The 13,022-nt window shown below is 30.6% G+C and overlaps 4 protein-coding genes across 6 annotated transcripts; 3 read left to right on the forward strand and 1 right to left on the reverse strand.

Moving 5' to 3' along the window:
- The first annotated feature begins 449 nt into the window (after positions 1-449).
- Positions 450-2,245, forward strand: LOC100645067 (NADH dehydrogenase [ubiquinone] 1 alpha subcomplex subunit 8). Of its 2 annotated transcripts, XM_012319627.3 has the most exons (5): positions 450-535; positions 632-722; positions 815-1,013; positions 1,443-1,621; positions 1,829-2,245. In XM_012319627.3, the coding sequence occupies exons 3-5, from the start codon at positions 885-887 to the stop codon at positions 2,043-2,045; spliced, it is 525 nt and encodes a 174-aa protein (XP_012175017.1). In that variant the 5' UTR covers positions 450-535; positions 632-722; positions 815-884; the 3' UTR covers positions 2,046-2,245. The 2 variants fall into 2 exon arrangements, with proteins under 2 accessions (XP_012175017.1, XP_012175016.1); XM_012319626.2 differs by lacking the exon at positions 450-535 and having other exon boundaries at positions 633-1,013.
- Positions 2,246-2,247: 2 nt separating this feature from the next.
- LOC100644833 (alpha-1,3-mannosyl-glycoprotein 2-beta-N-acetylglucosaminyltransferase) lies at positions 2,248-6,128 on the reverse strand. The gene is made up of 11 exons (XM_003403004.4): positions 5,886-6,128; positions 5,557-5,684; positions 5,395-5,500; positions 5,164-5,315; positions 4,864-5,094; positions 4,651-4,789; positions 4,347-4,575; positions 4,175-4,279; positions 4,019-4,109; positions 3,738-3,908; positions 2,248-3,328 (listed from the first exon to the last, which is right to left on the reverse strand). The coding sequence occupies exons 2-11, from the start codon at positions 5,659-5,661 to the stop codon at positions 3,215-3,217; spliced, it is 1,443 nt and encodes a 480-aa protein (XP_003403052.1). The 5' UTR covers positions 5,662-5,684; positions 5,886-6,128; the 3' UTR covers positions 2,248-3,214.
- A 53-nt stretch (positions 6,129-6,181) lies between these two features.
- On the forward strand, positions 6,182-8,728 carry LOC100644708 (histone PARylation factor 1). Of its 2 annotated transcripts, none has more exons than XM_012319622.3 (6): positions 6,182-6,333; positions 6,639-6,802; positions 6,915-7,484; positions 7,547-7,707; positions 7,774-8,012; positions 8,084-8,728. In XM_012319622.3, exons 2-6 carry the CDS (start codon positions 6,671-6,673, stop codon positions 8,392-8,394), a joined length of 1,413 nt encoding a protein of 470 aa, XP_012175012.1. In that variant the 5' UTR covers positions 6,182-6,333; positions 6,639-6,670; the 3' UTR covers positions 8,395-8,728. The 2 variants fall into 2 exon arrangements, with proteins under 2 accessions (XP_012175012.1, XP_003403051.1); XM_003403003.4 differs by having other exon boundaries at positions 6,183-6,333; positions 7,559-7,707.
- Positions 8,729-8,893: 165 nt separating this feature from the next.
- Positions 8,894-12,858, forward strand: LOC100644587 (myotubularin-related protein 10-B). The gene is made up of 10 exons (XM_003403002.4): positions 8,894-9,274; positions 9,695-9,889; positions 9,983-10,138; positions 10,226-10,350; positions 10,429-10,581; positions 10,857-11,161; positions 11,233-11,379; positions 11,438-11,610; positions 11,678-11,848; positions 12,162-12,858. Exons 1-10 carry the CDS (start codon positions 9,212-9,214, stop codon positions 12,630-12,632), a joined length of 1,959 nt encoding a protein of 652 aa, XP_003403050.1. The 5' UTR covers positions 8,894-9,211; the 3' UTR covers positions 12,633-12,858.
- Positions 12,859-13,022: the final 164 nt, after the last annotated feature.

Below are 13,022 nucleotides of genomic sequence, written 5' to 3' on the forward strand. Positions count from 1 at the left end.
CTGTTCTTCTATATGATAAAATAATGTATACTATCAAGTATAAAATGTATAATATGTAATTAGACTGCGGATTTTTATGTCAATTCGTATTTTTATAACAAATAACAAATAAAAAGGTAAAATTTGGTAAGATCTATCAAACAGCTTGTATATCAGAACGAATATTATATTTTCAATATTTTATGTATTTTTTCTTTTTCCGTAAATGTATCTTCAAATTTTCTATAAATGCATAAAAATCTGCAGTCAATAATGATGATTAATTTAATTGATATCTATACATCCAATAAAATTTAAGTAATGCTTTTGCATTTATATTTAGTTGAAAGAAGTATAGTTTAATCGGAGGTTCCAAAGGAACCTGAAGTTGGTGTGTTCCTGTACTCCTATCACTGCACATGCGCAGCATCTTGTTACCAAATGTTACTAGCACACATAGTAGCGCGAGAATCATTGTTAGGTAGAGATAATTTTTTCTAACCTTAAAATAACGCATTTCTGACACTGTATGGTCGCTGGTAATTCAAAGAAAAATGTATATGTTTGAAATATTAGTCAATGTTTATAAAGGGTCTTTTTTCACTGTTCTTCAAATACTTTAAAGGATTAATAATATATTTTTAACTTTTAGGTTTTTGAATACACCGCCATTACTCACATCAACAAAAATTAAATATTAAGAGGAGGGCACCCAGATCCGCCTTCGAAAACGCAGTAGTTAAGTAATATCTATGTAGTAATATCTATTGTATTTTTACATCAATGAATCAATGAACCAATATGTTGAAATGAATTTGTAATTGTTGTTTTTAAGATTGCCATCAATTAATTCATGAAACACGGCATTTATCTCGTTATTATACTGTGATCCAGTAGAATACAGTATGACTAATTCGAAGAATTTCAAGCTCCCTTCGGACGAAGAGTTAAATACACAAGAATTAAATATCAGTTGGCCTTATATTGCTGCCGCTGCTGTCTTTCTTGCAAAAAGATGCGAATGGTTTAATAATGTACGTGTTTCTTTTTTCTCTTTCATTTATTATAAAGTACAATATCGTTTGATATTAATCGCACAAAGTTGTGCGATTCGAAGTGCCTTCGAAGTTATATAATCTTAATGAAGTTTATGCAAATTAATAACAATTGTTACTCCCAATTTCCAATGTATGATAAATCATTTATTATGGATAAACTGTGGATTTTTATGCATTTTTATAATTTTATGAACATAACTAAAGAAGTGGAACCTAAACAGAAAGTTTCATGTACTAAATATTGTAATAAATATTTTACTTTGAATGTTTTATATATGTTTGCATGTTATATGTGTTGTGTAGATTTTTGCAGCTTTACATTTCCTATAAAAATCTGCAGTCTAATTATAAATATATGAGTTGCGAATCAATAAATTTTTAATTGAAGTAACATCCTCATTTTAGGAATTTATGCTATGTAGATATGAATTGAAAGATCCTCGTAAATGTCTGAAAGAAGGCAAAGAAGTAACCAAGTGTGCGATAGAAGGATTCCAGGACATTAAGAAACATTGTGGAAGCGAATTCCAAGCACACGTGGATTGTGTTATAAACACATCTTCAACGGCAACCGATGATGAATAGTATGTAAAATTGAGATACATATTTTTGTACAGTATGTAAATATAAAAAATTTGTTATCCTCCATTGACCAAAAAATTTTACGATGAATATTTACAATTTTGATTACTATAATATTTCAAAGAAGAGAAAGATAAAAAGAAATGATTTACAATATGAAAAGATAAATTTGTTTTTACCAAGTTGTAACATAATTTAATAATTATTAGTTGCAGTAAAACCAGACAGGTATTTGATGATTGTATGGTAAAAAACTTAAAATTAGAACGACCACCTTTTGGATATTTTTGCGAAGCAAAAGTACATGATTCACCAAGACCAAAACCACCACAAGAAGAACGAGGATTTCCAGATGCAGTGCCTCAGCTACCTACTCCACCGTATCCCCCTCCAAAGTACAGTGGACGTGGTGGTTTCAATATGTAATATTATTTAGTATAATTGCAAGTTTTGTAGTCTAAATACACTACAAGTTTAAGAGAATGAATATTGTCATATAATTGGCTTGTATTTGCTCTGTATAAGATTGTGAATAAATGCTTGCAAGCAACATGCATGCATCGAAAATGAATTAAATTATGAATCAAACATATTTAATGAAATAAAAAGATAAAAGTAAACATCAATATCAGTGCTTGCATATGATCTTTTTATTATTAATAGAACATTTGCTTGTCATTATACGATAAACAAATTAAAATACGGAATTTATTTATTTTACATTTGTATATGCTTCACTGAAATCTTTTAAAATAATGCCGGAAATAATTCAATGAAGTCATACCTTCTTGACTTTTCAATTATTACTTAATAATAACATACAAAATTCTTTACGCGTCCCGGAAGTAAGCAACAAGAATGAATTCAGCTGAAACATTGGTTTCTTTTCAAATTATATACACCTGATATAATATAAACATTATGTACACAATAAAAAGACTTTAGGTTATTCGTGCAACACGGATCTATATAATAATGATTTTCAAATAGGTGGAATAGGAAATCCCACTGAATTACATAAATGTTCAGAAACCTTAAAATATTACTGGAAGAGAATAGAAATTATAAATCTATTCAAACGAATTATCCCATTTATAGTTAGACTAGATAAAACGAAAGAAAAAAATGGAAGCGAATTAATACAAGTAAAGCCAAATTACACGAATAATCCAAATCTTTTTTATCAGTCGTTTTACAATTCGGTATACAATACTCCATAGACATGATATTCTGGAACGCTATTTTCACTTTTACGTTTATACTCGAAGTAGACTTCCCGTATACCATGATCTACATTGCACTTTGTGTACAAACGGTGGGTATGAGTTTTGAGGCACTATGCAAATCTCTTATTACGTAACAATATTTACCCAAATTTCGCTGAGGAATTTTCTACAAGAAAAATTACAAGCAGCCGTTAATCCTTGATGAATTCGTTGACACAAATTCGACTGGCAACACTTATAACTAATAAACCTTCGTGTGTCATGTGTGTTTTCAATGTAGTTAAAATATTCATTCGATTTCAACGAACGATCTTATGGAAGCAATTAGTCGTTTAAGTCTAAAAAGGGGATGTAATATCGAATCTTTTGTTAGCTCCATGTTGTGTCATAACCATTCCAGTTTGCACTGGGCGCTAAATGTACTCGTCGTCCCTTGTAATAGAACGTGACCACTCCACGATAGCCAGTCCTTGGTACACCACTCTACATAAAATTATGAATATCAAATCCATTGTAAACATTAATACATGAGTCATTTTATTATCACTAAACTACGAATTTTTATGCATTTATGAGGAATATAAAGCTGCAACAATGTACAGAATGCACGTAATATGCAAAAATATATAAAATACCGAAAGTATAATATTCTCTCCTAATAGAGAATATAATATAATAATACATAAAATGCTCAAAGCATTTCTCTTTAAAGAATATAATGTACTTTGAGTATTTTATATATTTAGTAGCAACAATAATTTCCCACTTAGATTCCAACTTTTTAACTATATTTATAAAAATATGAATCTTCATAAATATTCGCAGTTTAATTATCATGCTATATTACGAACAATACTACAATCTATTTCATAATTTAAGAATTGGGTAGTACCCTGAAATCATCCATTAATCCAAATTGCTTGGCAGTGTTTTTGTACGCTTGTCTAGAATAATAAGGAATTCGTACAGCGCCAGGTGCCACAACTTTTCCAGTTTTCAATTCAGAAAAACTCACTACCGTTGAATGGTACACTTCATTGACGAAATTTATATCATAATTGTCCTGAAAGATTTATTTAAAATAAAGATAAATTTTCTTTTTAATTTTATATACCTTACACAATATTAGAATTAAGCTATTATTAAACACTATTAAAATTTACTTTTTCTTACTTTTAGTAAGTAAGTTAAGTTCATTTTTGTAAAATGCACAAATTCAGTGTTCAGCTTGATATACTTTAAATGCCTTTCATAGAACATGCCACTGCAAATAACATACAGATTAAATTTAAATTAACAGAATATGTTCCTATTAATTTAAGTACATACTTGCTCACTCCCGTCTTGCCAAACGTTCTAGTTCTAGATATTTCTGGTCGAATACAGGCTCTATTTCGACGTTGTTCAGGTTGTCTTATCCAATCATCCCAATATCTATTAAAATAAATCAATCAGTCTATCGATTTTAAATAAAAGTTTTTTAAATAATATTCCTACTTACGATTTCGGCCATTTCGGTGAAAGTTCAGTCCATAATTGACGCGTTAACATCCAGCCTAATCCAGGGAAAAAGTCTGTTCTATATAATACATCTGCTGCATTGTCGTCGACCAAACCAGCTTTACCATTATCATTCCATGCAGACACACACCACAGAGAATTATCAGATACTAATAGAGGATATGTGCCCAAAAAATACTCAAAAAAATCTGGGGCTATGTCCAAATCATCTAAATAAAGTAATTGAATTTTAACAAAGTAACTTAATACAATTAAGATATAATTATAAATACAAAATAAATTACCTTCAACTATTATCACAGTATCATATCTAAGTTGAAAGAATACATAATTAAGAGCCCATCCATAATGGCGTGCGATTTTGAAATACCCTTTGAATTTCTTCTCTTTCGGAGGTACTTCAATATCCGATTGATCGGGTTGCTGGAAAATATCTTATATTTATGCTGTTAAGGTCATCCCATACACTAGAAAGAAAGATTAATATGATGGACTACTTGTATGTGCATAATTTGATTTCCATATCTGGCGATAACATCAGCAGTTTGTCGATGTTGACAATCTTCCGAGACAATAATTGGAAATTGTTCTATGCTGGGCCTGTATTTGATCAACTGATCGAGACACCTCTGTACAGTAATGCGATTACAAGAAAACACCAAAATTGCTAATATCGGAGATCCATTTGGTAGCTTTCCCTTCATAGGAACATTATAAGAGGCTTCACTCTGTTAAAGAGAAGCACATGGAATTATATTATTGAAGCTCAATTGCGATAAATGTATTACAATACTTACTGAATACATAGGCTCTATTTGCAATTGCTGTGCATTTTTATCATTATTATTGATATCCTTTTCCTCCTTTTCAAAGAGAAGCTTGTCTTCATTGACATGATTTATATCCTTTTGTTTCTCATCTGCATTTGTATTTACAATATCTACTTTTTCTATTTCAAATAAAAGAAAGACAAATTAAGACATCATATTTTCAAGTGAAATTTAACATTATCTGAACCATCAACATACTTTTACGTTGCTTATCTTCTTTGATATCCTCAAGGAGTTCCTGATTCAATGCTATTTCTTGCTTTATTCCCCTTTCCAATTTACTAATCTGATTTGATACTCTAGCCTAAAGATAAAATTATCGTTTAATCACAAGATCCAAATGTCATTTCATTGGCTTACCGTATCTCGTTCTCTATTCACTGGTTCATCAGAAATCAAAAAATATGTGATGAAGCCCCACAGAACAAGAGAGCCGAAAATAACAGTGACTAACCTGTTCCGCATGGCAGGACCAGGTGTCACCTCATCTGAAATATGAAATATACTATAAATATTTTCAAAATACATCAAATACTATTAAATTATCCTCATTGATAGAGTTATTGATGAATTGTTATTGATGTATATAGAAATTTTTGCAGGAATATTGTTATGTAAAAATGCATTATCGATGATAATCAATAAGGAAATTTCTTTCATAAATGACTTTAACGTAGTAAATTACTTACCATTATGATACCCACGTAACCACTTATCGAGTATCGTTATACGAGAAGGAGCATTTTCTCGTGGGTGAGAAACAAGTGTCTCACAATCTTATTATCTGACAATCGACGAATTTTTTAAGTAAATGAATACGTTTAGCAAGTTTGCCGTCTTCTAGATGAAATTTTAAATAAAATCTGAAAATCTAATGCACTGACACCGTGTTATAAACTCCATTGTTGAGTTACGCGGCAGACGCGGAGAAAATTTCTTTAGGACGAAAACTATCGCTTTCCCTTGGGAAAATTATCAAGAAATCTAGATTTCAACCGTGCGATGGAGCCACGTAGATGTTCGTTGTGGTGTCCCCAAATAACCTATCAAAATTAAGAATTTTGTTTTCGAAAGTATATTTCACGATTTTAAATAACAAGTGTGATAACCTTGATCTAATCTTTTATCTGAAGTACCGTAAGCTCTTTCTTATTTTGATACATTTAAATGATATTATATGTCGATGTAATTTAAAGAGAATTGTATAACCTATAAAGAGAATTATATGTATTTAATTTTATACACACAGCTTTTGTGTGATTTACACACAGTTTTATGTTTAATATTTCAAGTATTTGGAAGATAAAAGAAACAATATTTATATTTAAATAGAATAATAAATATAAGTAAAAGGATATTTAATGAAATTCATGCAATAAATTTAATTAACTTAATCTTCTATTTATTTATAAAATTTCGACATATACAATTTTTTCTTTCAGTTTTTTTGCGCCAAATTTAACCGAAAAAGAAGATGTCTGACAAAGAAGAAGAATTTAAAGTTTATAAAGAAGATACACGAATTCCCTGTCAATATGGAGCTAAATGTTACCAAAAAAATGCAATTCATCATCAGAAATATAAACATCCTCCTGCGAAAGAAATGGTATAAATTTTAAATTATTCTATTTCTGTTTCATATAAAAGTATTGCATTTCATTATATTGGTTATGTTATAAATTAATTTTTTATATAAATTTTTATTTAAAAATGTATAGAAAAAGGGAAAAATTACAAAACGAAAAATGATAAATAACAAAAGGAAACAGGAAGCTAATGATCAAGTATCAAGCATTTCTCCACAGAAGAAAATACAGAAAACAAATGATGAAATGACTGATAAAGATTTGTATAATGCTGTAACTAACATAGGGAATAATATTATTGAAGATGATGATACATCTTGTGAAGTTACTGCAAAATCGGAAGATTCAAATAATACAGAATCTGTGGAAAATTCAAATAATTTAATCACCATTGCATCATTGTTACATGGTGGTGATATTGAAAATAGAAGATATTTAAAAAATGGTGAAATACTTCCATCAACTGCAAAAGAAATCATTTCTCACTTATTTTTTATAGAAATGCCAGAAGATTTCTTTCAGCTTTATGAGTTCTGTAAGAGCATTTGTGAAAGGGATCCCTTGAATGCATTGAAAATTGTTCATTTGCAACTAGTTGGTCCTTATGATGTATTTGGAAAAGGATTTATAAATGCTAAAGTTGAGAATAAAGAAGCTCTGTTAAGGCATTGGAGGTATTATTACGATCCGCCAGAATTTCAAGTAAAAGAATTATAATTTACAATATTTTATAATCACATAATGCTGATTAAATAATTATGAAGTTTTCATTACAGACAGTTATCAAAAGCAATACCAAGGATGGTTTGCATTTTGGTTATTGGAGGGATGATGTCTTTGAAAAGCCTGTATTTGTGGCAAAGAACAAAGCAGCTGTGAATTGTATAATCGATCCTGTTGCAGAAAATATATTTGGTACACTGGAGTAAGTAGTAAGAGTATTTGTAAATTTATTAAAATATACTTGTAACTTTCATTTTACATTACATAGTGTACATTTTGAAGAAAAATTGAAGTTAGCTACTCCATTTGAGAAGACTCCTATAGCACAATTGCGTCAAAAGTTAAAAAGCTTTGCGAAGGAAAGAAATATAACTTTAGAAAAAAGAGCAGAAAATATGCAAGCCAGAGAGAGAGAAACTGTTGCAAGAACTTTTCACAAAGCTGGCATTGTGGTGCCATACGATAAGAAAACTCAATTAGGATACAGAAACTTGGCTGTTAGTAATAGTAAGTAACTATATATTAAGAAATTAAATAAATTCATAATATATCATTCATAATGATTATTTGTACTATAGGCGAGCTACAAAAATTGTTAAAACAAATAGAAGATGCTCCGGCACTGGAGGCGAGGAAGATCCCAATGTCTAAATTGGATGAGGTGATACGATTAGCAACGATCGCAGCCGATGAATGTGATTTCGGCACAGTTCTAGAGTTAGGCCACGATTTATTTTCTAGCGGTGTTTTTTCCGTTCAAACTAAAGTGTTAAATTTACTATCCCTTGCCTATAATCTCCTACAAAGATCGCAATTCCTGGAAATTGTTACAGCCCATTTAAGAAACAGGAGGAGGAGCTTGGATCTGAGTGTTATTCAATTTAACTAAGTTATAGATTATAATTGTCAATAACCGTAAAAATAAAACAAGTCTTTGCCGTATAGCAGTTGAAGAGTAAACAAGAGTGAATCTTAAAAGCACAGTGATTAAAGAAAGTATTTGTACACCATTGTATTTATTATAGTATCTATATACTAATTAATTAGATTTAGTATCATCTAGTAGTACTTTCATGATAATAGTTTCATTCATAGCTTCATTTAGTATTAGCTACAGAAATTTAAAATGAAATGTTAAACCTCATAAAACAACATTTCATTGGGGTATAAGAGTATGTATGAATACTTTGTAGCCACTGTAAATAAAGAACGAATTGTAATTATTTTTTTATACTTAAAATATGTTTTTAATCAATAAATATTTATTCTTTCATTATTCATTCTTCATTTAGCTCTAATTCAATTTGTAAAGTATATATTATCCTAAATAAAATTTGAACAGATAACGAACGTCCGTGTTACACGATGCAAAATTGTATGCACGGTGACAGTGACAAATACAGGCTGAAAGACTATAGCAATGAACGAACGCGAAAGCGACGGACGAAGAGGAAACCGTAGAAAGAATTATTCAGGATGGTTGAAACGGGAGATTCTATCATGATTTTGTTTCGGGTCAAGAAGTGAATCTCTCTGTATAAACGTAACAATGCCCCGCATTCAATTTACAATGATAATTCGCACGATCAAACGAGAATGGAATTAAGGGGAAACTAATAAAAAAGCAGGAATCGTGCACCAAGCGAATTTTTCATTTCTATGGTTTTAGTTCTCATCAATCAACAGCAATCGTTCAAACGTTTGCGATGGAAAGCAAAAGTTGCAATAATTTCATAAGTTATGTTGGACTGGAGGAACACGAGATGCAGGTAATTGTCAGATACAATTTTATGTAAACATTCAGACATAACCTCTATTTCGGATATTGGAAATCAGGGCTGGACATTGTTACAATAAACTTTTATACAAATAGCTATTGAAATATAATTTCTATTTTATTTATTATTTATTTTGTTACATTATCTTAGATGATTTTATTCAAATAACAACATATTTGAAAAATAAATTATTTTACTATTTGTTATCTTATTTAGAGTAATTATTATTATTTTTATGTGCTATTTTCATTTCAAAGAAACAGTGCCCAAGACTGCTGAAAATATACAGGATGTTTTCTACTTCTCTAGGAGCATAATCTATGAATTTTCTCAGTGACTTAATATATATTAAAAAACGTATTTACTTAATTTTTTATTGAATTTAACAATGTTTTCATGAATTATGTGCAGCCACTAGGTTCTAGTCGACGTAATTCTGTATCCGAGAACAATATTAAGTTGTTACCAGGTGAAATCTTCATCACCAAAGCACAAAATGTCCTTATGTTCTCACCCGTTAGTGATTTAAATCAAGGAACATCTGGCATTCTATCTGTTACAAATTTCAAACTTACTTTTGTTACGACTGATGAGACAAATGGAGAAGTAAGTCAATTTTGGGAAGTTTACAAAGCCTAAATGTATCAACATAATTGTGGTTTTCTTGTTAAAAGTTGTTAAGATGTATTTTACTTGCAGGACGTGGCTCGTCAACAAAATCATCTTTATGGGTATATGGACACATGTTTAACAAACATAGAAGATATTTATGTAACTGTAGGAGATAAAAAAAGAAAATTGATTCCCGGAAATATTGTACCATCTAAAGTAAAAGGGATATTTATTATTTGTAAAGTAATTGTTTTCCATGTATTGTTATGAACGATGTATTATCTGTTACGCGTTCCACATTTTAATCGAAAAATACGTTATGGGTTTTAGAATTTACGTACGTGGTCCTTTTCTTTCAAATTTTCACCTATCGGAGATGGGAAGAATCTTTTGCAAGCATTATTACATCATGCTTTCCCTAGCAGACACCAGTTGTTATTTGGTTATGATTATCAGTTAGTTTTTCAGATAAATATTTCAAACTGCGGTTTTAAAACTACAAAATGATTTATTTTTCTTTCGTTTGATTTCAGAGAAGCTTATTATAGTAGTCTTGACAAAGCTGTTCGTTTGTTTCGGGATATTTCGGATTGGCATAACGAATTGGAACGCACCATACGCAATGAAAAACTCAGAAAATTTTGGAGACTATCTACCGTTAATATAGACTTCAAGCTTTGTCGTAGGTAAATACAATTGATCATTAACAGATTGCGGAGTTTTATGCATTTATAGGAAATATGAAAGTGCAAAAACGCATAAAATGCTCATAATATGACAAAATAAAAAAATATCCGAAGTACAGTGCTTTTTATAATACTTGGTAGGTAAAACAATTTTCTGCCGAGATTCTACTGTTTTTATTGTATTCTCAAAAATATTTGCATAAAAATCCGTAGTTTAATTATTAAATATTCTATCGTGCGTTGAACAATTCACAGTAATGTAAACTTTTTTATAGTTTGTCTCGATATATAATTATACCGGCATCGATTACCGATGGTCAGCTAATAGACGCAGCTAAGCGCTTTCAAGGTAACCGTCCACCAATTTGGTCTTGGTCGAATGAGCGTGGTGCAGCATTAGTAAAAATGTCCGAACTTTCGCCGTTAGCTACCAATAGAATACAAGAAAACATTATGTTCGAGAACGTTCGTAAAAGTCATCCACAAAAAATGCCACCAATCGTTTTAGAGCTAAATAAAGGTATTAGCGTGAAGTTAATAGCATTAGCTTTTTCAAAATTTGTCAACTTGTGCTCTCCAGGTAAATTCAATTTATTTATTGAAACCGTGAATTCTACAATAAGTATTGTAAATATTTATTATCTATTTCAGAAAACATTAGGCAGTTTTGGTTACAGGATAATAATTTTTATTCGTTAGTAGAGAACACAAAATGGTTAAAGCATGTATCATACTGTTTACAAAAAGCTGTTGAGGCCTGTGAGCACCTTCATTTAGGATTCTCTGTTATTTTACAAGGTAACAATGCAATATAATTCTTTTTTTTATCTTTATTTCAATAAGATTAATTTTTTAGAAGGTGCTGGCACAGACCTTTGTTGTATTGTATCGAGCTTAGTTCAATTGTTACTTGATCCTTATTTTCGAACCATAAATGGGTTCCAGTCTCTTTTGCAAAAAGAATGGGTTGCAGGTGGACATCCATTCTGTGATAGATTAGGTCATATTTCTAAGAGGACTTCAGAGAAGGTAAATTAATCTGATTTTAATTGTTTATAAATTAACAAATTTTATTCTTTCTTTCTTTTCTCAATAGTCTCCGTTGCTTCTTTTATACCTTGACTGTGTCTGGCAATTGAGTCAACAATTTCCCGCGGAATTCGAGTTCACGGAAACGTACCTGACAACTTTGTGGGATGCTGCCCATGTTTCCATTTTCGACACGTTCATTTTTAACTGCGAGAAAGACCGAGTTGCGGCAGCTACGGTAATTTATTTAAAATCTTTTAGCATTCAATATACTATCTTGGTATTTAATATAGTATTTAGTATACACTCTGTTCAGAGAGTTGAGTTAGGAAACATAAATAAATGTGATCAAAATCAACAATCAATCAAGAAAACATCAAACTTCATAATTTAATAATGACTACCTACATAGTAAACTAGGTTTATTTATATGTTTTCAACTCATTGGACAGAATATAGAAATATTAATCTTATATTTAATATCTAACATTTTCAAGGAGTGTAAGCGTATAAGTAACTTCTTATTAATCTTAAAAATAAATGTCTTTTAGGATCCAGAGAAACCTCTTGTTCTAAGAAGTGTGTGGGATTGGAGAGAGCAATTCAGCGACCAAGATATTTTGTTATTTGATAATCCCCTTTACAATCCCCGCGAGACAGACTCCAAGGAGAAATGTGTGATAAAACCCCTGTACAATGTCGCGAATCTAGAACTTTGGACTCAGTGTTACTTTCGATGGATACCAACACTGGAGATTCATAATGGTGGTCGGAATCATATTGAGCTTTATGCCAGGCTACTACGAAATGATGTGAATCAGTTGAAGATGAACATAAATGGTAATTGCGGATCGCCTACTGGTAAATCAAACAGCTACTCCGTTCAGATGAATATCGATAGCTTCTATCCATTTTCAAATAAGAAATCTGGGAATATAGTGAGCACCCCAATCATGAACAGCTCCATTCTTGCTACAAAAAGCCTGTTAGAAGCGCAGTCCTTGATCACTGCGACCGACTGATGTACATATCTCGCTAACATTTGTTTTCTTGACTTGTTAAAAGGAACAGATAACATCTTTTGTAGTTACGTGAGAATCGCCATGAGTATTAGGGAAAAGTCTCTTAATCCTTTCAGTGCCAGATTTTCGTAGTGTTTACAAGCAAGTTATGATCGAAAAAAATAATTTGCTTGTTTATTTATGTCATAAATTTCATTTGTATTTATGTTGTAGATATGTTCGGAATTTTGCGAAAAAATAATGTACATGACAATCTAATGTGTTTATTTTGTAAATTGTTATCGATCCATTTGGTTCAGTTCTTCCTAATTTGGTACTTAAAGGATTAACTATCGTGAAATTGCATTTTCAATATTACGAAGATTTCTCTTTTCTACATTGTAAGTTGCA

The sequence above is a fragment of the Bombus terrestris genome, chromosome 16 (genome assembly GCF_910591885.1).
Source record: "Bombus terrestris chromosome 16, iyBomTerr1.2, whole genome shotgun sequence".
In the NCBI taxonomy this organism is placed as follows: Eukaryota; Metazoa; Arthropoda; class Insecta; order Hymenoptera; family Apidae; genus Bombus; species Bombus terrestris.

Coding starts and splice junctions, on each gene's coding strand:
- LOC100644587 (XM_003403002.4), top strand. CDS start 9,212: ATGGAAAGCAAAAGTTGCAATAATTTCATAAGTTATGTTGGACTGGAG. Junction 9,275..9,694: donor TGGAGGAACACGAGATGCAG/GTAATTGTCAGA, acceptor AATTATGTGCAG/CCACTAGGTTCTAGTCGACG. Junction 9,890..9,982: donor CTGATGAGACAAATGGAGAA/GTAAGTCAATTT, acceptor TTTTACTTGCAG/GACGTGGCTCGTCAACAAAA.
- LOC100644708 (XM_012319622.3), top strand. CDS start 6,671: ATGTCTGACAAAGAAGAAGAATTTAAAGTTTATAAAGAAGATACACGA. Junction 7,485..7,546: donor ACGATCCGCCAGAATTTCAA/GTAAAAGAATTA, acceptor ATAATTATGAAG/TTTTCATTACAGACAGTTAT. Junction 8,013..8,083: donor AAACTTGGCTGTTAGTAATA/GTAAGTAACTAT, acceptor TTTGTACTATAG/GCGAGCTACAAAAATTGTTA.
- LOC100645067 (XM_012319627.3), top strand. CDS start 885: ATGACTAATTCGAAGAATTTCAAGCTCCCTTCGGACGAAGAGTTAAAT. Junction 1,014..1,442: donor GATGCGAATGGTTTAATAAT/GTACGTGTTTCT, acceptor TCCTCATTTTAG/GAATTTATGCTATGTAGATA. Junction 1,622..1,828: donor ACGGCAACCGATGATGAATA/GTATGTAAAATT, acceptor AATAATTATTAG/TTGCAGTAAAACCAGACAGG.
- LOC100644833 (XM_003403004.4), bottom strand. CDS start 5,661: ATGCGGAACAGGTTAGTCACTGTTATTTTCGGCTCTCTTGTTCTGTGG. Junction 4,280..4,346: donor TCACCGAAATGGCCGAAATC/GTAAGTAGGAAT, acceptor TTATTTTAATAG/ATATTGGGATGATTGGATAA. Junction 3,909..4,018: donor ACTTAACTTACTTACTAAAA/GTAAGAAAAAGT, acceptor TAAATCTTTCAG/GACAATTATGATATAAATTT.